The sequence below is a fragment of the Salmo salar genome, chromosome ssa13 (assembly GCF_905237065.1).
Source record: "Salmo salar chromosome ssa13, Ssal_v3.1, whole genome shotgun sequence".
Classification (NCBI taxonomy): domain Eukaryota; kingdom Metazoa; phylum Chordata; class Actinopteri; order Salmoniformes; family Salmonidae; genus Salmo; species Salmo salar.
Genome location: NC_059454.1, coordinates 34099766 through 34124891, shown reverse-complemented (window position 1 = coordinate 34124891; position 25126 = coordinate 34099766). Strand labels below are relative to the sequence as shown.

Below are 25126 nucleotides of genomic sequence, written 5' to 3'. Positions count from 1 at the left end.
CACCCTAGACCCACTCCAACTTGCTTATCGACCCAATAGGTCCACAGACGACGCAATCGCCATCACACTGCACACTGCCCTAACCCATCTGGACAAGAGGAATACCTATGTAAGAATGCTGTTCATCGATTACAGCTCAGCATTTAACACCATAGTACTCTCCAAACTCATCATTTAGTTCGAGACCCTGGGTCTCGACCCCGCCCTGTGCAACTGGGTCCTGGACTTCCTGACGGGCCGCCCTCAGGTGGTGAGGGTAGGTAACAACATCTCCACCCCGCTGATCCTCAACACTGGGTACCCACAAGGGTGCGTTCTCAGCCCTCTTCTGTACTCCCTGTTCACCCACGACTGCGTGGCCATGCACGCATCCAACTCAATCATCAAGTTTGCAGGCGACACTACAGTGGTAGGCTTGATTACCAGCAACGACGAGACGGCCTACAGGGAGGAGGTGAGGGCCCTCGGAGTGTGGTGCCCCCTATCTACATTGACGGGACAGTAGTGGAGAGGGTGGAGAGTTTTAAGTTCCTCGGCGTACACATCACGGACAAACTGAAATGGTCCACCCACATAGACAGCGTGGTGAAGAAGGCGCAGCAGCGCCATAACCGCAAGGCTCTCCAGAGGGTAGTGAGGTCTGCACAACGCATCACCGGGTGCAAACTACCTGCCCTCCAGGACACCTACATCGCCCGATGTCACAGGAAGGCCAAAAAGGTCATCAAGGACATTAACCACCTGAGCCACTGCCTGTTCACCCCGCTATCATCCAGAAGGCGAGGTCAGTACAGGTGCATCAAAGCTGGAACCGAGAGACTGAAAAACAGCTTCTATCTCAAGGCCTTCAGACTGTTAAACAGCCATCACTAACATTGAGTGGCTGCTACCAACATACTGACTCAACTCAAGCCACTTTAATAATGGGAAAATGTATGTAATCAATTTATCACTTGCCACTTTATATTATTTATATTAGATAATGTTTACATAACCTACATTATTAATCTCATATGTATATACTGTACGCCATACCATCTACTGCATCTTGCCATCTTGATGTAATTAGATGTATCACTAGCCACTTTAAACAATGCCACTTTATATAATGTTTTCATAACCTACATTACTCATCTCATATGTATATACTGTACTCTATACCATCTACTGCATCTTGCCATCCTGATGTAATGTATCACTAGCCACCTTAAACAAAGCTGCTTTATATGTTTTCATACCCTACCATACTCATCTCATATGTATGTTCTGTACTCCATACCATCTACTACATCTTGCCTATGCCGTTCGGCAATCACTCATTTAAATATTTTTATGTACATATTCGTATTCATTCCTTTACACTTGTGTGTACAAGGTAGTTGTTGTGGAATTGGTAGATTACTTGTTAGATATTACTGCATGGTCGGAACTAGAAGCACAAGCATTTCGCTACACTTGCATTAACACCTGCTAACCATGTGTATGTGACAAATAAATTAGATTTTGATTTGATTTGACTCAAGACATTTCAGCTTTTCACTTATAATTAATTTGTAAAAATGTCTAAAAACATAATTCCACTTTGACATTATGGGGTATTGTGTGTAGGCCAGTGACACAAAATCTGAATTTGATCCATTTTAAATTCAGGCTGTAACACAACAAAATGTGGAAAAAGTCATGGGGTGTGAATACTTTCTGAAGGCACTGCATATGTATTAAGATTAAATACTGTGATTTTATTGCGATTTGATGTTCCAAACATATTGCTCACTATATGTCTGCTGCAGAGAGATGAGAGAGCATGAAAAAGTTAGTTTTGATCAGTCATGTTGGATCACTATTTAAAAAGCAGATGGAGAACAAGCTATAGGATGAAAAATAACAGCGTTTTGGGGCAGGTACAGCTGACTAGCGCTAGCAAAAATACATGGATTTAAAGTATTGCGATATGTAACTATATATTTTTTTCCCTTCCATCACTAGTATTTTCTAATCTGTTCCATTTCAGTCATTCCGGTACAGCACATGTGCACATAATTTGAAATATCTAGGTGCACGCAAAGAAATGTAGGAGCACAATGAAAAATATTTCAGAAATTAAAGCTAGAATTCGTACATTTTTCTAGGCGCACTGGTGCTCCTAAATATAAATTCCAGATAGCACAACAAAATATTTAGGCGCATATGTGAGTAAAATGGTCACACTATAGAGCCCTGTACATGGCAAATCACTGTGACAGACTCAGTGAATTGACTCATAATTATTGGATCATTTTCAAGCCCGGCCTAGTAACCATCTATTAAGCATGGAACCAATTGAAATGACTATTGTCAGGTCTTGCAGGAGCAGAGAACAAATTACACTTGCTCTTGTTTCTCCAGGCCTGAGTTGTGAAATTGAGAAAGGCCATCCCTCTCTGTTTCGTTCCCACTGATTGAGGCCTTATTGATTTCATTTTGGAGTGCTCATCGGTGGCCACTTAGGAGGCAGCTTCCCTTATGGGAAGATGATAATTTTCCATGACACACTATAAAAAGCCCAGAGGGCTCTGAATTGTCTGGCTCAGCAAAGGTCCTACCGTACAGAGGCGCCATCATATACTATTAAAAAAAATGCTGCAAAAGAGGACAAATACATGGATTGTGCCAGTACTAAAACAACCCAAATGAAGGTCTGAAACAGTAAGCTAGGGAAAGAAATCCATGAGAAAGCTATAGTGTGTTTGCAATGTTTTGGACTACCTCTATCTTTAATGTCCTGTTGGTTTTGATGCACCTATGAAATTACTACTGCTGTTGTGATTGTTATGACTACATCAACCAGAACTGCTACAGTAATACATAAATGATATTGTAGGGCTACTGCTGCTGCCACAGTGATTACTGTAATCCTATCTTTGCTGTTGTCACAGCAGTTTGGAAAAGGTGTGGCAAGGAAAGGTTTAGTCAGCAAGACCCACTGCTGATTCACAGCTTCTGTCAATCTCTTTATAGCTACTTGTGAGATGCCAGTTGGATTTGAGCCCTTACAGAAAATATGAACTACGGTTAAGTTAACATTGTTCCATGCATCCTTGACAGTAACATTTCTGCTGCAAAGACTTTAGTGTGTGTGTGTGTGTGTGTGTGTGTGTGTGTGTGTGTGTGTGTGTGTGTGTGTGTGTGTGTGTGTGTGTGTGTGTGTGTGTGTGTGTGTGTGTGTGTTTGTGTGACAGTGGACCAACATTATTCATGTACTGTTGCTGTAGTGTAAACATGCCATACTCCCAGCTTCAAAGAGCCTGGTGAGCGTCTGAAAGAGAATCTCTCAGCAGTCACTCATTCAGTGTCAAACTGCCTCTTCTTGCTGCAGTGTGTGTGCCACAGAATGCTTTCTCTATTCTTCCTCCGTTTTCTCACTCTACCTTACATCCATTTTTACAGACTCTTACTCTCCCCATTGGCTTTTTTTTTTTACCCCCATCCTGTTCTCATGTTATCTTTTTCCTCCTTTTCCTTCCCTGACAGCTGAATTCTGTATCGTTCCCTGAGCTGATAGACTCTGTAGAATTCCCAGAGGTCTTGGGTGGGGTTTGTTTCAAATGCCGCTAGGTTCTTGATATGGGTTTGACAGTATTGCATATTGATTCTCTCGGGTTGCCCTTCAGTGTTGGAGCAGGGCGGCAGAAAGGAGTGCTGCATACAGCACAGGGTGAGCAGCATCGCAAATCAGGAGGCTGAGTAAGTGAGAGAGAGAGAGAGAGAGAGAGAGAGAGAGAGAGAGAGAGAGAGAGAGAGAGAGAGAGAGAGAGCTGGAGTGGAGGGAGGGGGTGGAAGATGCGTGGGAGAGGAGAGAGGGAAAAGGAGGGGGATTCACTCAGTGGGGGAAGCAAAAAAAGGAACAGAGAGGAGGGAGAGAGAGAAGAGGGAGAGGAGGAGGGGATTGAGGGAAGGAAGGGTGGGGGTTGTGAGAGAGAGAGAGAATGTGTGTGTGTGTACATTCATGTGTGTGTGTGTACAGGAGAGTGAGTACTGCTGCAGCAGGAACAGTGAGAGGAAGACTGCAGTTTCTTGGGCTGATGGGTGAGCGATCGAGGGACGTTATTAAGGCACTGTTACATTAACCCTTAAGTGCCTCTCTGGTGAATGGGTTGGCCCATCCATTGTGGATAATAGGATCAAGGAGATTGCTCTGGTAAGGTGTATTCTAACCTTTCTTCCCTGCCTGGCTTTAATTCTTTATGGGGGAATATTGAAGACTATGCAATGGAAAGGAGTGATATTTGTGAAGTGAAACTAAATGCCGCTGTCCGGTGCTGAAACTGTACTGTAGGGAAACTCAGTTGGTGCTGGAGGTTACACTGTGACTTGATTGATCTGATCTCTGCTTGTATTACACAGTTGGAGAATATTGGTGAAGGGATGTGTATTCTTTGCTTTGCATGTTCTTTTCTAGTGCATACTGTATAAACCTTTATGACAAGCTTGATCTTACATCTTCTGACATTTGTAGATTCTAAAAGATTGTGAAATTATGTTATTTACAAACCTCTTAGCTCTTTGTTTTATCTCAGTTTGTACTGTGACCAGTTGCAGTTCTGGCTTGGGATATTTTATATTTTTATATATATATATTTTTTATATGTTATATTTTGCTTTAGGGACTTTGAATGAACACTATGGTTGTGAATCTACAGTAAGTCCCTCTCATTGACCATGGCTCATTTAGCCTGGGTGGTTCTGTGTGTAGTGTAGTGGAGTAGCTACCTATTTTCCTGGAGCATTTCCAGGAGGCAGCCCTGCTGACAGCTGCTTTGTTTATCCCACCAGCGTCTATTAACACCTCACCCTGTCCTGCACTGTCAGGAACCAGGACATGGTGCAGCCACAAACACACGGCACCCCGCCTAACAAACACCAGTCTATTGCACTGTACCTGTTCTATGCTATGGCAGGAGCCTAGGGTGTACCATGTACTCAAATATACTCTGTGTGTAGGCTAAGACAGGACAGAGGAGGAGCAGATAAGACAGAGGCTGACAGATATGCTGAGCAGTATGGAGAGAGGAGACCGAAGAGGGGCCATGGGGGTTTTATGAAGTGCTGTAGGATGCTTTTTTTTTTACTATGTGTAATGTGGGATGTGTAGCCAGCGCAGCCCGGAAGGCAGGCAGAGCTGTGAGGGGACAGTTCCAAGGACAAAGCCCTGGCTATCTGGGGCTGGTCACTTCACACCTCGACAGTGCTGTTGACTCTCATTGTTTGGCTCGGCTCTGCAGCAGTCTGCCCATACATAGTCAGGACAGTAAACTGATGGAGTTCTGCACCAGAACGAAGGATATTGATTATTTCATACAGCTTTTTCATCTGAAAATATCACAAAATGCCTTTGAATCAGGATACATGTATTTGTTGGTAGTTTTATATGTCATTGAGATGAGAGCGGCAAATGTTCATTGTTATTATATGGTCATTTGAATCAAGCTTGTAAGTATTTCCGCCATTCCATCGGAAGTGAAGCATCTTACGTACTGTAGATTACAGTCTCTGCCCTCCACCAGGCTCTGTGTCTTGAGGTGACTTCCTGAAATGCAAGCCAACCAACCACATTGATCCTGTCCCTGGAGACAGAGTCTCAGTCTCTGCTGTTGTACCACTCACACTCAGCTAATCAATTTCAGGAGTCGGAGTGGTCACATGACTATCACAGTATGACACCACATGACAAAGGGTGCCTAAGAATAATTGAAAATGACTAATTACACAATGATTTATCTAGTGTGTTTTTACGTTCAACTTGTACTTGCAATACATCTCATATGAAAACAAAAAGACACCCTCATGGCCTGAAATCCGTAATTGACTGAAATCCATAGCACCGGTAAAACAACACCCTTCACTTTCTGATTGCGGCAAAGAATTGCTTTAAAATGATCTAGATTGTGGACTGTTGGATGTTTGAAGATAACGTTCTTCAGCCTCCAACACATTTATATCTCAGCCTGACGAATCCCTTGGTGGCTTTTCAAGTCCAGCAGCTTTGGTTTTTGTCAGCCTCCACCATGAATTGACAGCTGGTGTCCCACTAAAATAAACTTAGAATAGAGCCTCATTTGAACTACTCTGTGTGTCCTGTCCTCCTTTCTCACAGTGTACATACAGTGTCCACCGCAGTGTCCATTTTGCTCTCATCTCAAGAGCTCCTGCAGCTGTTTTGTAAAGAAACAGCCCAGTATTGCAAGTGACAGCTTTCAGATACTTGCCGCTTCCCTAATAATTTCCTGGGTGGAATCAATCATGATTTTCGTATTCATTCGTGAGTGATTGCCTATTTTGTATGTGGGTTAATGTGTGTGATTCCTGAGTTGTAATGCATACTTCCTCATTCTTCATGATTCCAGTGCTTTACCCAGCACAGTCTTAAAGGCAAATGTAGAGTCGGTTCATTAGGTATGGACTTGTTTGCTACGAGAAACGAGGGATAATACTATTTCTCCCTTCACCACGGCTCTAATATACGAACGACTAGCAACAGCAAGCAGATCATGGGAACAAAAATCTTTGAACTTAGAATATTTTAGTTGATACGAGACTAAAGGATGTTTTTCAAAGGCTGAACTCAGAGCGGACATTTTTTATTTCTCTACTAACAATCTCTCAAGGTCCAAATGCAGTTTGCGGAGCTACCAGCTATCAGAGCTAACATTAATGCATATGATTAGTATTTGTAACTCTTTCATCTGATACGTCAACCCAACAATAACAACATTTGTGAATGCTCAGCTGTCCACCTTTTCATGCCAGCCAGGTGAAGGTGAGAGAGTGATAGAGGCTGTCTGTCCTTGTGATGTTGTGCTGCCTGCCAGGCAGATGGGTCAGAGAGAGGCAGAGTGGAAGGTCCAGGCCCTGTCATCAATCCCAGCCTTCCGCCAACCGCCATGCTGCTGACAAGGCATTTTCAACACACTTTAATCTGCAGAGGTGAAAGATAAGCAGCATGCCGCTTTTAGATCTGCAGATAGCTTTGGGTTGTGTTGTTGTCTGGAAGTTACTTGGGCTAGATAATAAGCCGTATATTTACCAAGTAGAAGGGGACTGAATCCCTCTGCCAATGACAATGAGGGTTAGAGATTTCCAATTATTCTCTTGATTAATAATGTGTTATCATTATGTTTGGACAACATGGTTATTATTTCACGGCTCTTAAACATGGTCTCATCAGATTTCCTTTATAAAACGTGACTTGGAATGTCATCCAGTAACTGACACAGAAACCTTGGGTTATCATTGCAGGAGCGTCCACTGTGTTTGCCCTCCATTTTGAAACAAGAGGCTGTTGGGATCCCAATAGATGTCGTCTATCTGCATTGCTGCAGAAGCCCGGCTCTTTCTCTCTTTTCACTACAGCTTCACATGCAGATTGGCTCACTATCTCTGTGGCAGTATGATTAATCGGCCTATCTGGGGACAGGCTGGGGAATGGGGGAGGGGAAGAGGAAGACATGGGACTATAACCTAGCTGTAAATGATCCCAGCCCAGGCCTCATTCGGCCTTCTGTATTCTGTATTCTGAACGACCCCTCAGATAATAGCTGAGTCACAATCAGCTGCAGGTAGGAGTTAGCTACCATTGTTTTATCCACGCCAGCCAGTTTGTAAATCTTTCCTTTGGGAATGTCAGGACACAATGTTAAATGTTAGAGAAAGCTTTTCTTTTGTTCAGTTCAAGCAGATCATCCACAAGGCTTTTCTTTTACTTAGAAATGGTTTTGTGACAATTGCAGTTGAAGTGACATGAGGGAAATAAATTATACAAGCTATCGACCGTGAAAAGACTTGGATTGCACTGTATTGCAGGTGGATTGAACTTTAGCCGGACTGTCAGGTGTCCACAATACATTTCACAGCAGGGCTTTGTGTTCATGCGTGCGTGTTTGTTTGTGTGTGCGTGTGTGTGTGACTCCATGTCTCTGTAAATGTCCTCTCCTAGGGGACTGCTCAAGCTGATGACAAAGTAGTGGTGATAAATGGCTGTATGAATGTGCAAATGTCACCCTCCCTGGTTATATGGCATTACGCTGGAGAGATCCCTGTCTGTACAGGAATGCGAGAATTGGGGATGGGGAAGAATGTTCTTACCTACTGTAGGCATTGGTGTGGAAACCTGATAAGCTGAACCCTTTCCAGACCTGGTGCATTACTGTATGTCTTCTTGCTATCTAATGCCCAGAGATTAGATTCCTCATTTCATATCTTTCAGAGTACAGATCACAACCCAATGGCATGCTGTATTCCTGATCTGATGTGGTCTTTGAGACAGGTTAACACTAGTAGACAAGCATGCCTTTGGGTTTGATGAGACAGGGCTAGGGCTGCGATGAGTCAGCTGGATACTGCCGCTCAATGCCTATTCATTTAATTGCAAGCTTTAATTAAAATAAATTACAGTTCCCTAATTGCAGACTAATATACTACTAGACTATTGGGAGCATTCAGTGTGGCACAAGCCCAGAAGGCTCCAGGTCAGAGTCAAACTGCAGGACACCATCTCTACATTGTCTTTAGCCCTTTGAATGTGGGCACTACCATTTTGTAAGATTTGACCATAGTCTCTTGACATTTTGTAAGATTTGACCATAGTCTCTTGACATTTTGTAAGATTTGACCATAGTCTCTTGACATTTTGTAAGATTTGACCATAGTCTCTTGACATTCTCTGAAAGCACCCCGAAGCAGTGCATACATGCTTTGTGATTAGTTCCAAATGTATCTGACTCTGTACTCGTTATAGACTGAGCTAAGAGCTCAATAAACCTGCTGTGAGAATGACTGTTGTTTGCTACGTAATGGTTGTTGGCTGTGTTAGTAGAAAAGCTACTGTCTAAAGTACACAGCTTTATTTACATCACATTCCCCTAAAAGTTTGATTATTGGAGACAGAGAAATTGCTGCTGCAGATAATGTGTAGGAGGTTGCAGCGAAAAAATACTGTATAAGAAAATGGGGCAAACGCTCCAAACATTGAGCTAGCTATGTAAGAGGATTGCCTGTGAGACTGTCTCTCTCTGACAGATAACACTTCAAATACCACCTTTAGTCATCATCCACCAAATACAGTGGACATTAATTAAACATAGTGATTTGTGACATATTCAGCAGCCAGCTGTCTTTGAAAGAAACCCAGATAAGTACCAAAGTGTTTTCCACTGTCTCTTGTACTGATTATACTGTATATTCAGTCCGAAAATATCCGTAATGACTACACTCATGAGACATTTGTGGCAATCTCAACAACCAAATATTCGAAATAACTTAGTTTCAGAGCCAGTCAGTCAGTCCAGATCAGCCTCTTCATCTCTTACCCCCATCAAATGGTAAATAAGCAGAGGCAGCAGCCATTCTAGTAGTTTCACAGTAATCCTATTAAAACTTGTGCTCAAACTAGGCCATTAAGGCTCTGGGAGCCCCCGGTCCATTTCAGCAGGGGTAAATTGCCTTGCCAAAGGAGGTAAAGAGTTTAGGAAACAAATCTGCACATAATATCTAATTGAAATGGCACCACAAGCCTTTTCCGCTCGACTTCTCTCAGAGTCAGTTGAGATGCGTGGAAACTCAAGTTGGTCTATTGGCTAGCATTCTAATGCAAAAAAAGAAAATCACGAAACGAATGACCTTAACTAGGCCTATAAGCCTAGTAAGTATAAGAGTTGTTCTATAGGAGGAGGGGCTTAATTTGTTTAGAGTGAAGGCTTGGGTACTCAGTCGAATAAAGAAAAAAACACAATCCCAAAAAGGTGTTCTGTTCAACCTGTCTGTCTGGCTCCTAATTGAAGTTAATGTCCCTCTGTTCTTATAGGACTGGGATGATCAGCTCAAATAGACTCAGGGGAGGGCATCGTCAGGACTCCAGGAGTGAATCAACGTGACTACAGACAATATTTATTCTATTCTCATTAGCATAACCAAGACGCTGATGTTCATTTATGATGTCGCCGTGCCGTGTCATGTCTTGGAGCAATTATTTTTTTATTCATTTCTTTGACAATTTATTGCAATTAATTTGTGCCTAGAGTTGCTCTGTGCAATTTGGATGGATATAATTGCTCTGTGTTAAAATGGAAAGGACAAATATGTACACCTCTCTAGAAAATACACAAATCTAAGGCCAATAATGGACTATCTGCGTAAAAAGGCTGTCTTGACTGTCTTCACTGCTCAGTCCAATTTCCATGTAGCAGTAAGATGCCATTCAAATGAATGTATAGAATGCAGGCTGGATCATCTGCAGGTCATATCCACCACCCATACAGTCAAGATGGCAGGTAGAGGGCTGCTGTGCTGTGGGGGGCTAATACTTCCATTGGGGTCAAACCTACCCTAACTGACAACCAACCAACCAACCAACATAACTGACAACAACCAACCATTACAACGGCTGACCTTAGCTGAGCTAACAGTCCTTGTGAATATAACAGCCTTTTCACAATGCCCACCGTCCAATACTTAATTTACCGGCCGGCTGCTCCCAGCAACATTGCCCCCCGGCCACAGCCCACATGCTTGTGTGACCAATTTTCCCTTTACATGAAGTGACCATTTTGAGCTGAATATGCAGAGGAATATCAACCAGCTTTGCCATGGTTTAGAATGATGTATTTTCCTTCCAAGTAGAGTAAAGGGGAGTGTAATCAAAATGTTAGCTCATGTCCGGACACAGACAGGACACTAGCAAACAGCTGTGCAGGAGTGGGATGGAGTGGGATGGAGGTGGGATGGAGTGGGATGGAGTGGGATGGAGGTGAGGTTGTCAGGGACCAGGGGAAAACAGGACATGTCCATCCGTCTGGCTGTAGGAGTGTGTTAATTAATCATAGTCAGGGAACTTGTTGTTGTGTAATGTAGCAGCTGCACTACTACTGCTCAGTGCTTAGTGCTCTCAGTCCTCAGATTATTTTCTGCCAGGACTGACCGGCGTGCTAATCAGCCCTCTGAGAAACAGAGACGCTATGATGCATATAGATGGAGCTCCTAGCAGCCCAGGCAGGAAACTCCCTTCAGCATGGATGATGTTGTCACACTGCCAGTACTGTACTGTACCATGTTAACCACATCCACTTCCTCCTACACCTCATCAGCATACTGTACATGTATGTTTTTAAGTGTATGTCTTAAGTATGTCACATCATCCACAGACGGCAAAGTAGGATCTCTGTAGCTATATGATACCCTATGTTTTGGTTTGTTCCACGCCCTTTCTTGACTGTGGTAGGATAATTAGCTAAGCGCCTTGCCCATGGGTACCTTTGAAGGGTTCAGAGGGGTCAGTTTGGATTTCTTTGCCATTGACCTGTCTGGCCCATAATTACATTTCACTTTTGTTTAAGCTGGGTAATATGTTAGCTAAGAGAACACCAGAACACACAAGGGAAACACAATGTGGTGTGTTTGCATGCATGTATGTGTGCGTGTGTGAGAGAAAGATAGTTAGATATAGAGAGAAGTTTCTAGAGTCCATACCGAGGTGTGACTAGAATCTGCTTTATTCATTACTCAAGGGCTTAAAACCCCAAAAGAAAAATGACCTATAAATACTAAAACAAAGTAGTGCAGCAATTAGATTGTAATTACTGTAATGCCTTCTCTCTACCATAGCAAGATACACCCCCATTACTAATGTACATGGTAATGACAATTGAACAGAGTGCCTCTTTATTGAAGTTTTCTGCCTAAACTAGCTTTGCCGTCATTCGTCAGTGAAACAGAGTAAATATTGAACTGTAGATTATATTACGCTCCAACATTGAGTCTACCAAAACATTGTTGATTTGAAAAAGCCACGTTCCTCTCTGCTTACCGACAGTAATTCCCCTAGCATCCACATCTCAGCTGGTAGTTCGAAAAAATACTGCAAACCACAAATGAGCTATATAATTTCCTACCTTTTGTGGTGTGATTATTTGAAGTCAACAGTTTCAGAGAGCTGCTCTTTATTCCAGTCTGTTTATACGCAGATGAAGAATACAGGCTAAGAGCCCTTGATTCCCATCCAATTCTGAGGCAGTGTGCTTAGTGATGAGGGCCAAATCATACCAGGAGCCATGTTGCTCAGGGATGTGGAGCACAGCCATTTTGTTTGAAGTTTTGAGGAGAAGTAGAGGAGTCACTAACTAACAGTGAGAAACACATGGAGAGATGGGGCTCTACGGATGATGCTGTTTCTTGTCATCTGTGGCTAGTTGTTTAGTTAGTACATTTTTCATTTAAAGCATTGAAAGTAAGTATTTGCAAATGTTTTGTTCATCTGATATGCTGCCTCTAAGGACATGTCTAGATAGAGTAAATGTTACTTTAGAATTGTGACGGCAAGGTTTAGAAAAGCTCTGTCCAGACCAGTTGTATAGTCAAACAAAATTATTCATGGGAGACTGCATTTCATGTAGTATTTAGACAGCATATTCATGATAAGATATTGACTATTGTACAAATATAGTTAGGGCATTAAGGCAGAAGAAAGACATTCTAAATATTGATATGTTTGTTTGGCTGTTTATTTGGCTTGTGTTTTAAAGGAGGTATTTCTCATTGAATTTAAAGCCTCCTTCAAAGGGAAAACACCATCTATAATTAATTCACCAGCAGTAAGTGGTAAGAGCTGATCATAAAGCAGGGATAATGACTGCCATGAAGCATTGGACTAACCCTGGTCCTCCGAGCCCTTCCACGGCCTGCCACCTTTCGACAGGAGAAGACATAAAATGCTTCACCGCACCATCTCTCACAATGTTAATTCAATTCTGCTTAGCCTAGTCTGCCATGAGGGTCAAACAGAAGGATAAATCTACCCGCCTTAGAGCCTGGCTGGCTGGTGATTATCACTGTGTTGTTGCTCACACAACCCAAACACCCAACACTAAGTCTTCACAGTCAAGAGTTGGACTATGATGACTGTTGTTGGCTATGTGTGACACATACCTCATGTTTAACAATGTCTGCCCCCTGATACAGCCCATCAAACTTTTGGCATGTCTGTTTTGTAACAGACATGTTTTGTAACAGACATGCCCCACAGCCAATCAGACGCAGCATGCTATTTGTAAGAATTTGATTGGGTGGGTTTGCCTACACAGATGGAGGATCCACGCTGTGATTCCCCCAGTGGCTGGATGTCAGCAATTACTATCAATTCTGGGCAGAGCAAGTACAGACAGGTCACCTCCCCTAACACCCCTGGCTTACAGGCTGGCTGAACATTCAAAGTCTTTGATGTTATTTCACATTTACATTTTAGTCATTTATTGCAGATGCTCTTATCCAGAGCAACTTGCAGTTATTCATCTTAAAATAGCTAAGTGAGAATCACATACCACAGTCGTAGTAAGTACATTTAAGACTGAAATGTATAGTCCCGTGTTGCTCAGTTGGTAGAGCATGGCGCTTGCAATGCCGGGGTTGTGGGTTAGATTCCAATGGGGGACCATTATGGAAAGTATGAAAATGTATGAACTCACTACTGTAAATCGCTCTGGATTAGAGTGTCTGCTAAATGAGTAAAATGTCTTATTTACAATACTCTGTGACCTATCTACTGTATTTCAACAAGTTGGAATCTGTTTAAATGGAAGAGCAATGAAATCCAGACCAGTTTCTGCCTCAAGAGTCTCGAGACAGAGCATTTAGGATGAGCAAGATGGAGGAGAAACTATTAGCCGAGATGTCAGGGAAAACACTGTTTACATGGGGTGTGACACAGATAGCACGATGGTACACTATAGCTCCTGTCTGTAGACTGAACATCTTCCCCAGAGAGAAAATCTGAATGTAATGTGGTCTTCCCCACAATGCAAGTTATTTCTCCAAACATTCTTTAAAAAAAACAAACACTGTAGTGTTTGAATAGAATCCTAACGGACTATTACTGTAGGGTGCTGTATGTGTGTGGGTGAATTTCCCTCCTCGCTAACATTTTCTTTTCAAATTAAATGTTGCGGAAATGTGTTTTTAATAGAATTACGGCTTATGATTCACTTCAAAAAGGATTTGTTATCCCCTCATGGTCTTCTTTCGCTTAGCCAATTTAGTAGTTGCAGTCTTTACACAAGTCATTTGTCTTCTGGCATAACGTCGCAAACATCCGTTATTCTAGTGTCATACTACATTCATAACTAGTTCTAGTCCCCCTGAATAATATACAGATGATCCTTTCTGTTGTCAACTTCATTCAATTGTCCACCTGCAGCAATTGAGACAGACAGGATCTTCGTCAGTGGAGCGGAGGATTGGCGCTTGAGAAATTAGAAATCCTTTTTGTTTGCCCATATCGCCATTGCTTTAATGGAATCAGATAGAGAAGTCTCCTTTCATTATGTTTGTCATCCTTCACAGCCCCTCTCTGAATCTGATTACAGCTCAATCACTCATCACTTGACACAATTCTGCTCACACTCCGCTGCTGTTTGTCACAGTTTGACTCCTAGCCCCGATAACAGCTTTGTGACTAAATAACTGTTTTGACCACGCACAGAGCCAGCATCAGAGAATCAAAGCTGTCTTTTGCTGGCTCTGGCACTTAACTTCACACTATTCACACTACTACACTGATTTGGCTCAGGCGTTCATGATGCAAAATGCAAAGATAGATACAATGTGCTGCTAAAAGGAGCCACTGTAGTATTACAAATGATGCACCTGATGCATAGCAACAGCCTTGCTCCAAGATTGTCCAGAATGTTAAGGACCTGTATGTGGCCTTTATGACTCGGTGTTAACAGCCCTCTTTCTCTATTCATAGGGACTGTGTTTGGTCTAGCTGTCTAGGATGAAGTGGAACCTGTTCAAGAAAAAGCCTGAAGCCATGGTCGGACCTGAGCCCACTGGGGCTGCTGTCTTAACTGTGGCCCCTGGCCCCGTGGCCTCCACCGCAGCTGACAACTCCACAGAGGCTGTCAAGAACGGCGACTTCGACGACATCAAGAATAAGTTCCTCAATGAGATCGACAAGATCCCACGTGAGTGCCTGTCTGGTGAGAGGCTGGGCTGGACGTTGCACAGCAACTAACACCCAGACCTGTCCAGATGAGATTTCCTGACTTTTATTGATACTCTAAAAACAATGGCTTTGGAATTAGATCTGTTCTCCCCCTGAAGCCATTGACATCCCCATTATGCCATTATTCAGAATCAATCAGGTGGTGTTGTTCCTAATGGCGTTCTCTAAAAATCGAATTTGCACCAAATCTAATTGTTAGCTAAGCTAGGGCCTCTAAGCTATGACTTTAGCCTCTCATTTCAATCAGCAGGGGGAAATCATTGGTTGGTCAAATGTCAAACTGTTCTCTTTCGTTATGTGTTTGTGTGTGTCTGTGTGTGTTGTTTGGGTGTGCATATCAGTGCCGTCATGGGCCATCATCGCCATCGCTGTGGTAGCTGCTACCCTGATTCTCACCTGCTGCTTCTGCATCGTTAAGAAGTGCTGTTGCAAGAAGAAGAAGAACAAGAAGGGCAAGAAAGGGAAGGGTGAAATGGGAATGAAGAACATGAAAGAAGGAGAGGTATGTTCAAACTGGGGGGGGGGGGGGTATTGTCATGAAGGAGGACCCTGCATTTCACACAAACTAACTTTGGCCTACATTGCCTTAATGCTATAATGACAAGAAAGCTGCAAAGCTTTAAAGATTGTGGATACTTAACCTGAGGAATATGTACCAAATAATACATCCCCAGAAAAATGATTTTGTTGTGAATGTAATTTGGGCCGGACCAAATCGTAAAAGGCATATTCTTTTCTAATTGAATAAATAGATAATTCCGACTTGGAAATAATAAATGTATAGTTATAAAACATAAGAAATAAGATGTCAACAAACACCCAACAAAAATGTGCTCTTTCAATAGAATATTTGTCAATAGCAGCATAGAGGACCTATTGTCCCCTGATTGATAACCACATCACTTAGTGGATGGCATGGTGAAAATAGAGCCATGTCTAGACATTTACAATTTATAGCAATTTAAATATTTTGTAGATAATTTAACCCATCATTGAACTGTCAACATCTCGAGAAAACATTCGCCCTTCCTTCTTCATTTCTCGTTGATAAATATTGTGTATTTGTCAGAAATGTTTAGTCCTGCTTTCTCTTGTGCATTGGGACCTGAGTAAGAATGACACAGCTGAGCACTTTTGCATGGGGGAATTATACTATTGTGCATGGAATATAAAGCTTACCAATTACATGTAGCACCAAACTGCCACTGCAAAATGATAATTCTAAATAGTCCATAGTGGTAATGTGGGGCTAAATGTCTAGTGTGCCATAGATCATTTTATGAAGTACATTATGAGTCAATTTAACATTCAACAACAACAACAGAAATATCCAAGCACTGATGGAATTCATTAAAACACAGTGCCCCTTTAGAGCTTGGAGGGGAGTATGATTATGTTAATGTCTACAGTTACTGTCTCAGTGGGGTTCTAGCACTGTGTCATTTTTTCTTGGCCCTATAGTGTAGTCGTTGACTCTGCCTCTGCTCTAATTTCCCTCTCTGGTGTCTGCTGTGAGTTCAATCTCTTCCTTTCTGCTCTCCTCTTCCTCCTTCCTGCTTTGTGTCTTATGTGTGCTCCGTGTATCTTGACTGTGGTGGACTTCTCTGCCTACGGTAGGTCTGACGGCACGCGGCGCCCCTCTCTGGCCGCTCTGTGTAAGCGCAGACCAGAGCAGGGGGAAAGGTGGGGGTGGGCTGGGCTTGTGGAAGGGGATTGGCGATGATGAGAGTGGGTGCTATGGCTTTCTAAGTCTTGCAAGCTTACTGTAGGTGCTGTGGGTGCTTGAGGGTCTAGCTATGGGAGCGATTAAGCTGCTTCGCAAGTCCACTGATTTGATATGCTGCCACACCGACTGCCATGATGATGTCTTGAGTATCCATGGAGAGGTTGCAATTTGGGTAAAATATATATATTTTTAAACGATATGACCTCTGAAGTGGAAATGTTTGAAATGGTTTTGAAATGAACGTGAAACTCATCCTATGGTTGATGAATGAGTGCACTGAGGCAACCCAGTAGAGATCACTAACATGCATGTGCAAAGGGTGAGGTTGGCTATTTGTCAAATTATGGGTGAAACTTTACCTCATTGAGATCATTAAACATGTTTCCACAATCGTGTTACCTAATCAAGCACATTATTGTGCATAGTAATCATCACTACAAGTCTTTTACAGTAACTATAATGCAAGTCTTTTCCATGCTCTGCTTTGAGTGTGAAATTCATATGTCATTTATACAACCTAAATTCAGCTGTGCAAACATGCTCAGAGATCAAGGTGAAATAAAGTGGTTTGTATCTCTTGACAAAGACCAACTCAAGCCCTTTCAGAAGGTACCATTGAATGGCCACAACTTGACTTGAGAGTAATTATCCTGGATGACCCATGATGCTGCTGACCCATTAGGTTTTAGTCAACGTGTCCCTTTCTCCCTGGAGCAGTGGTGTTAGTGGAAAAGAATGGTGGGCCAGAAAGTTTGACCACTGGTCACATTTGACTTCTAGTTAGACAGCATGATTAAACTGTACAACCCAGAGGTAAGTACATTACACCAATTGACCGCATAGATTTGGATTTCATAACTCCATGAATGAGCTCACGAACCAAAAGTCATCATAGTTATGACAATGGGGGCATACTTTCGGACATACCGTTCGGTATCCTTAAATCCCACTGCATGTATGGTATGATTTAGACTGGAATTCTCCAAAATAGCATGACTTCCCATGGCTGTGCAATTTTCACGTACACAGTTTTTCAGGATTGCAAGGCATGCAATCTTGACTACCAAGATTATTAGTGTTGTTGATACAATCCTTACATGTACATCAGAAGACTATAAGAGACTGGGAACAACTGAGTCATTTCATCTACATTTTGCTCTCTATAAGGTCTACTGTATTCTCCTGCATTGTGTGGCCTGGCATGCTCGAATGCAAAGCATTTACCACAACAAATTTACAGAATGCCACTATAAAGAGATTGTGTGTGTGTGTGTGTGTGTGTGTGTGTGTGTGTGTGTGTGTGTGTGTGTGTGTGTGTGTGTGTGTGTGTGTGTGTGTGTGTGTGTGTGTGTGTGTGTGTGTGTGTGTGTGTGTGTGTGTGTGTGTGTGTGTGTGTGTGTGTGCATGCGTGCGTGTGTTTGAAGAGAGAGTGTGTGTGGGCTTGTGTGCTTACGTATGCTTGTTGTTGGTTAAAGTATGCTCAGTTAATGTGAGGTGTATATACAGTATTTAAGGCTGTGTATGCAAGGGTGAGTATAGTATGTAGATACAGTGTCTGTGTGAATGTGTTAGTAATTGGGTGGGTGTTTGTGTCTGTGAATGTGTGTTGTGTGTGGATGGCTGTCTGTGTTTTAGAATACAACGTAGAATGAGCTGCAGACTGCCCCAGTTCCTCTTCCAGGGTAAGCTCTGGAGTGAATAGCATGGCCCTACTAATTTACATATTGAGTAGTTTATGTGTCATGCACAATATTTAAAAATGAATATTCAAAAAGGTATGCAAAAAATCCTTTAAAAGGGTCAGTAATTCTACCAATATTTTTTTTTTCTTCACCTTTATTTAACCAGGTAAGCCAGTTGAGAACAAGTTCTCACTTACCATAGTGTCATGGGTTAGCTATTTTGTTAATTGTATGATCATATGAACTGACAATGGGATTTGTAAATGTTACCAATAACTATAGACACTGTACAATACATCTGTAACAAGCATTGTGTATTAGCAGACGTTATTAGCTCATATCTGCTGTAGATAAGTGTTGCTTTCTCAGTAATTACGATGATTATGTCAGTGGAGGTGTAATCACTGCAGGACATTCTGTGGTATATTTGACTCTTATCACTCTATTGTAGAGTGTTGCAATGGGATAGATTCTCAACGTTTCAGACGCATGAGTAGTTACAGCGATCACTATCTCAGACCTGATCCAATCTATAGTACATGTATGCCTAAAGGATGCTTCTATCTGATCTATAGGGTGCACAGCATTTGTCCTGCCTGGGGCTACCCCTGTTGCAAACTCTGACTACATATTGACCGTTTTACTTCACATTTTCTTATTTTTTACATTCAGTATATCCCTCTATTTCTCTCTTCTGTCGATGACTATACAGTAAGTAATGAATTATGAATATAGAGTGCAAAAGCAAATGGTGTCACCCAAGGAATAGTGAAATCAAGTCATGTTGCAACTAAGGTCATGTATTAAAAGATGTGCACACTGCACTGGTAACATCTGGGTAAACAAGCGGGGGGGGGCAGGTAGATGGCTGCTGTGACTAACCAGACTGCTGAAGAAGAACCTATAGGTGCTTTTTACTCTCTCTGTTCAAATGTCTGACGCCCCCTCTGCCCCCTCCTCCCCCCTTGTCATTCTAGAAACAGGACGATGATGATTATGATGAAGATGACGCTGAGACTGGTATGACTGGAGATGAGAAAGAGGAAGAGGTGAAGGAGAAAGAAAAGCTCGGGAAGCTTCAGTACTCCATAGATTATGACTTCCAGGACAACAAGGTGGGTGTTCTGACTTGAGCAGGTGGCTTTCTTACGACCCAGGAGCTTAAATAGACTATTTTACTGTGTTGGGAAAAAGTCAAAAAATAACCTTCAGTGCACAAACTGCCTAAGCCTTTAGTCCAAGTTAGTTTTGATTTATTCCATTTTGTGAGTGTTTTTTAGCCTCCAAAAAATGCAGCTTTGAATGAATATGTCTTGGTTGGGCAAAAGCCAAGGACAGCAGTAAATGTGACATTTCTGACACTAAAGGATTGATTCAACCCATCATTCTACAGTTATCCTTTCAGGTTAAAATCTGTCAAACTTTTACCAAGACTCCATTCCTTGTTTGTGTTATATAAGCAACGTATGAATGGATTTCCTTGACCTGATACGCAGCATTTGCTCCGTCCTCTTACTCTTCTGTGGAGAATCGTCTTTGTTCACTGAGACCTTGAGGACCTCACAACAGACCAAAGCATCGTAACGTGTTATACAAGCATAAAGCAAAGGCTTTCTTTCATCTGTTCAAATAAATATCTGTTCCGAGAACAGAAGGTTAAACTGTAGGTTGTCTAAGGAACTGTGAGAGGACACTTTCTGGGTACATAGTGTATTGAGGCAGATTGACTGACCCCTTTGACCCTTGACCCCCAGCTCACAGTGGGCCTCCTCCAAGCAGCTGATCTCCTCTCCATGGACAGCGGTGGCACCTCTGACCCCTATGTCAAGGTCTACGTCCTCCCAGACAAGAAGAAGCATTTTACCACCAAAGTGCACAAGAAGACACTGAATCCTACCTTCAATGAGACCTTCATCTTCAAGGTAGGCTACTGTACTTTGATCTCTCTCTCTCCTATACCGTATATCAGAATTATAAAGATACATCTTATAGTCCTAAACTATGGTGGATGACCAGACCATAACTCCTGCCAGACAGCCAGTTACCCAAAGCCTGATGCATCAGCTATGCTTTCTCTCTCATCCGATTCATCTGCTGGACTGATGTTTCAGATAACCCCTCATAATGGAGATTCCCCAATCCACTGCAGACTCCCTGCATCTGATACCAGCCTCCACAAGAGTCAGCGCCTTGCATGTGTAGATGCTCAGATGCTTTTACACACATATATGTATTCTTTATAAGAGTAGTCCTCCTTTAAAACAATCCCTATTCATCCCTCGTGTTTGTTTAATTAAATTAGGGTAGAAATAAATCCCTATCGTATAAAGCTATCATATAAATTCCATATATCTGATCTTCAAAGACATTATTAGATGATTTATGAACCATGACTTACAAGCTATTCTTCAGATATTGTGTAACTACTGTCTAATGTGTACGGTATATATATGACTCTAATTTCAGCAACCAGGAATAGCCTCAAGCGTCCCAATGTTAGAATCTAATTAAAGCTACAGTCTGTTCCCAGGTGCTTTCATTAATGTTAGTGTGTGTGTGTGTGTGTGTGTGTGTGTGTGTGTGTGTGTGTGTGTGTGTGTGTGTGTGTGTGTGTGTGTGTGTGTGTGTGTGTGTGTGTGTGTGTGTGTGTGTGTGTGTGTGCGTGCATCTGTGTGCATATGATGGACAGCAGATGTATAGACTATTCATTAAACTCGATTCTGACTGGAGAATGTGACTGGAAGAGCTTGGCCAGTGATAAAGCAGAACTTTTGAAGCCTATGAGCTGAGCTGATCTGAGCAGGGGATAGGATGGGATTGAGCTGAGCTGATCTGAGCAGGGGATAGGATGGGATTGAGCTGAGCTGATCTGAGCAGGGGATAGGATGGGATTGAGCTGAGCTGATCTGAGCAGGGGATAGGATGGGATTGAGCTGAGCTGATATGAGCAGGGGATAGGATGGGATTGAGTTGAGCTGATCTGAGCAGGGGATAGGATGGGATTGAGCTGAGCTGATCTGAGCAGGGGATAGGATGGGATTGAGCTGAGCTGATCTGAGCAGGGGATAGGATGGGATTGAGTTGAGCTGATCTGAGCAGGGGATAGGATGGGATTGAGCTGAGCTGATCTGAGCAGGGGATAGGATGGGATTGAGCTGAGCTGAGCTGATCTGAGCAGAGGATAGGATGGGATTGAGCTGAGCTGATCTCATCTGTGCAGGCGATAGGATGGAATTGCAATCCAGTTAAAGGAGAATGCCACCTCCCTTCCTCCCGTTTGACTGCTGACAGGCTGTACTGTTCGGTTCTGCTGAGTGAGCAGCGCACAATTCAGGCTGGCTCTGGCCCTCTGTTCCTCTTCTCCCACTAATCATTCCCATACGCCCATCACTTCTCTGGGGGCAGAGAGAGCATCAGCTCTCATTGCAGGGAAATACAGCCCAGACCCATTATAGAGATGACCAAAGAGGTCCAAGATACTCTGCCCTCATTTATACACTTCCAAATTGTGAGATTCTTTGGATGCTACATACAGCTATTTGTGCATGTCTGGCTCTCATCATTCAAGGTCATAGTATGTAGTAAAAATCCAAAATGGCATTGGCAAACCTGTTCTCAAAGACTCGTTAACACTCTCCTCAGCTAAGCAAAGGTGTTCTTGCTTCAGACATTTATAAAAGATGGTGCTAGTAATGTTGATGTTTTTCAGATTCCATTCCAAGAGATGGGTGGCAAGACTTTGGTCATGCAGGTCTTTGACTTTGACCGCTTCTCTAAGCATGACGTCATCGGAGAGGTGAAACTACCCTTGCACAAACTGGACCTGGCCCAGCCACTGGAGGAGTGGAGGGACCTGGACAGTGCAGAGAAAGAAGAGGTAAATGTGGAGTACCATCTCCCCACTTTCATTCAGTCCTTTGAAATATCATGTTCTGAATATCAGTTCAGAACGATTTTTTATCCTCATTGTGTGAATGGTTCCCTTATATAGGTGTTTCTTATGGGCAAGGACATGCATACAATGAACAGTGAGGATGAATGTTATTACATTGAATACGTTTTGTTCTCCTCTTTACCCTCTTCTCCCGTCCCACACGCAGCAAGAGAAGCTGGGAGATATCTGCATCTCTCTGCGCTACGTGCCCACTGCCGGGAAACTCACCATCTGCATCCTGGAGGCCAAGAACCTCAAGAAGATGGACGTGGGAGGACTGTCAGGTAAAATATGGAAAGATAATCACTGTGAACAAAACACTGGAAACAGATGCACGGTGGAGTTTAAGCTGTCCCTACCTCCCATATCCTGTTTCAATGTGTTCCCCTTGGTCAAGGACAAGGACATTGTACTGTAAGCACCAGTATTCTACCTCTATTCACACAGTACGAAACCCAAATCTGGATTCCCATTAGAGAGCGAATAAAAAAAGAATACAGCTATTTTCAGTGTTTCTTTGTGCATTATAATGTGGTAAAGGCTAAATACCAGTAAAACCTTGCTGCTGTAGACTATATTGCAAGCAGCCAATCTCCGGGGTGATTCAGTCTGTGCTCACGTGCTGACTCTGCAGTGCCCACTACTCTCCTTTCAGTAGCTCCACTCCCTTCAGCTAAACTGCACTGCAACCATCTGCTGGTGGTTTACTGCATTGCAACCACTGCTGTGTTCCTTTGTGTTGTTACTAGAGCCCTGATGGTAATGAAGTATTGTGTTTTAAAGATCGAACTCTGCTGAAACAGTGATAAATGGGCAGGAAGCTAAATCTAGTAAGCTACAAAGAGCCATGTTTGTTAATTATCCCAATAGTGAGTGTGACCAGGCTTGTTTTAATACCTGGCTGTGTGTATCACTCGCTCTGTGTGCAGATCCATATGTGAAGATCAACTTGATGCAGAACGGCAAGCGTCTGAAGAAGAAGAAGACCACGGTGAAGAAGAACACTCTGAATCCATACTACAACGAGTCCTTCAGCTTTGAGATCCCTATTGAGCAGATGCAGGTAGAGTGTACAGCTGGGAACAAAGCGCCCAAAGACAGACAGACAGACAGACAGACAGACAGACAGACAGACAGACAGACAGACAGACAGACAGACAGACAGACACAATATAACTTCAATTTCTCAAACATATGACTATTTTACACCATTTTAAAGACAAGACTCTCGTTAATCTAACCACATTGTCCGATTTCAAAAAGGCTTTACAGCGAAAGCAAAACATTAGATTATGTCAGGAGAGTACCCTGCCAAAAATAATCACACAGCCATTTTCAAAGCAAGCATATATGTCACAAAAACCAAAACCACAGCTAAATGCAGCACTAACCTTTGATGATCTTCATCAGATGACACTCCTAGGACATTATGTTATACAATACATGCATGTTTTGTTCAATCAAGTTCATATTTATATCAAAAACCAGCTTTTTACATTAGCATGTGATGTTCAGAACTAGCATACCCACCGAAAACTTCCGGTGAATTTACTAAATTACTCATGATAAACGTTCACAAAAAACATAACAATTATTTTAAGAATTATAGATACAGAACTCCTTTATGCAATCGCGGTGTCAGATTTTAAAATAGCTTTTCGGCGAAAGCACATTTTGCAATATTCTGAGTACATAGCTCGGCCATCACGGCTAGCTATTTTGACACCCACCAAGTTTGGGGCTCACTAAACTCAGAATTACTATTAGAAAAATTGGATTACCTTTGCTGTTCTTCGTCAGAATGCACTCCCAGAACTTCTACTTCAACAACAAATGTTGTTTTGGTTCCAAATAATCCATAGTTATATTCAAATAGCTCCGTTTTGTTCGTGCGTTCAGGTCACTATCCGAAGGGTGACGCGCGAGCGCATTTTGTGACAAAAAAATTCTAAATATTCCATTACCGTACTTAGAAGCATGTCAAACGCTGTTTAAAATACATTTTTATGCTATTTTTCTCGTAAAATAGCGATAATATTCCAACTGGGCAACGTTGTATTCATTCAAAGGCTGAAAGAAAAAAATTGAGTAGTCTCGTGAACGCACATCTCAGTCTCACTGTCCCCAGGCTGACCACTTACAAACTCTCCTGCTGTTCTTCGCCCAGAGGCAGCAGACACCCCATTCCACTTTCTGGCGGCTTTAGAGAGCCAATGGAAGCCTTAGAAAATGTCACGTTACAGCACAGATGCTGTATTTTCGATAGAGATGCAACAGAAGGACAACAAATTGTCAGACAGGGCACTTCCTGTATGGAATCTTCTCAGGTTTTGGCCTGCCATATGAGTTCTGTTATACTCACAGACACCATTAAAGTTTCTAAAACTGTTTGAGAGTGTTTTCTATCCAAATCTACTAATTATATGCATATTCTCGTTTCTGGGCAAGAGTAGTAACCAGTTTAAATCAGGTATGTTTTTTATCCGGCCGTGCAAATACAAGCCCCAACAGGGGCCCCAACAGGTTAAGACATACACTTAAAAACATACATGTACAGTATGCTGATGAGGTGTAGGAGGAAGTGGATGTGATTAACATGGTACAGTACAGTACTGGCAGTGTGACAACATCATCCATGCTGAAGGGAGTTTCCTGCCTGGGCTGCTAGTAGCTCCATCTATATGCATCATAGCGTCTCTGTTTCTCAGAGGGCTGATTAGCACGCCATGCTAAACCCAGAATTAAATCACACCCCC

At 42.5% G+C, this 25126-nt stretch overlaps 1 protein-coding gene across 5 annotated transcripts in view; it reads left to right on the top strand.

Moving 5' to 3' along the window:
- LOC106567284 (synaptotagmin-2) overlaps positions 1-25126 on the top strand; it is an 80947-nt gene that overhangs the window by 48994 nt on the left and 6827 nt on the right. For 2 of the 5 annotated variants that reach the window (XM_014136411.2, XM_014136412.2), the window contains 7 exons: positions 14771-14987; positions 15370-15530; positions 19414-19551; positions 20191-20358; positions 22146-22313; positions 22537-22654; positions 23300-23433. In XM_014136411.2, the coding sequence (XP_013991886.1) occupies positions 14798-14987; positions 15370-15530; positions 19414-19551; positions 20191-20358; positions 22146-22313; positions 22537-22654; positions 23300-23433 (1077 nt within the window). In that variant the 5' untranslated portion in view covers positions 14771-14797. Of the gene's footprint in view, positions 1-3977; positions 4178-14770; positions 14988-15369; positions 15531-19413; positions 19552-20190; positions 20359-22145; positions 22314-22536; positions 22655-23299; positions 23434-25126 lie in introns of those variants that run through there. The other 3 variants (XM_014136414.2, XM_014136409.2, XM_045693163.1) reach the window with 3 other exon arrangements.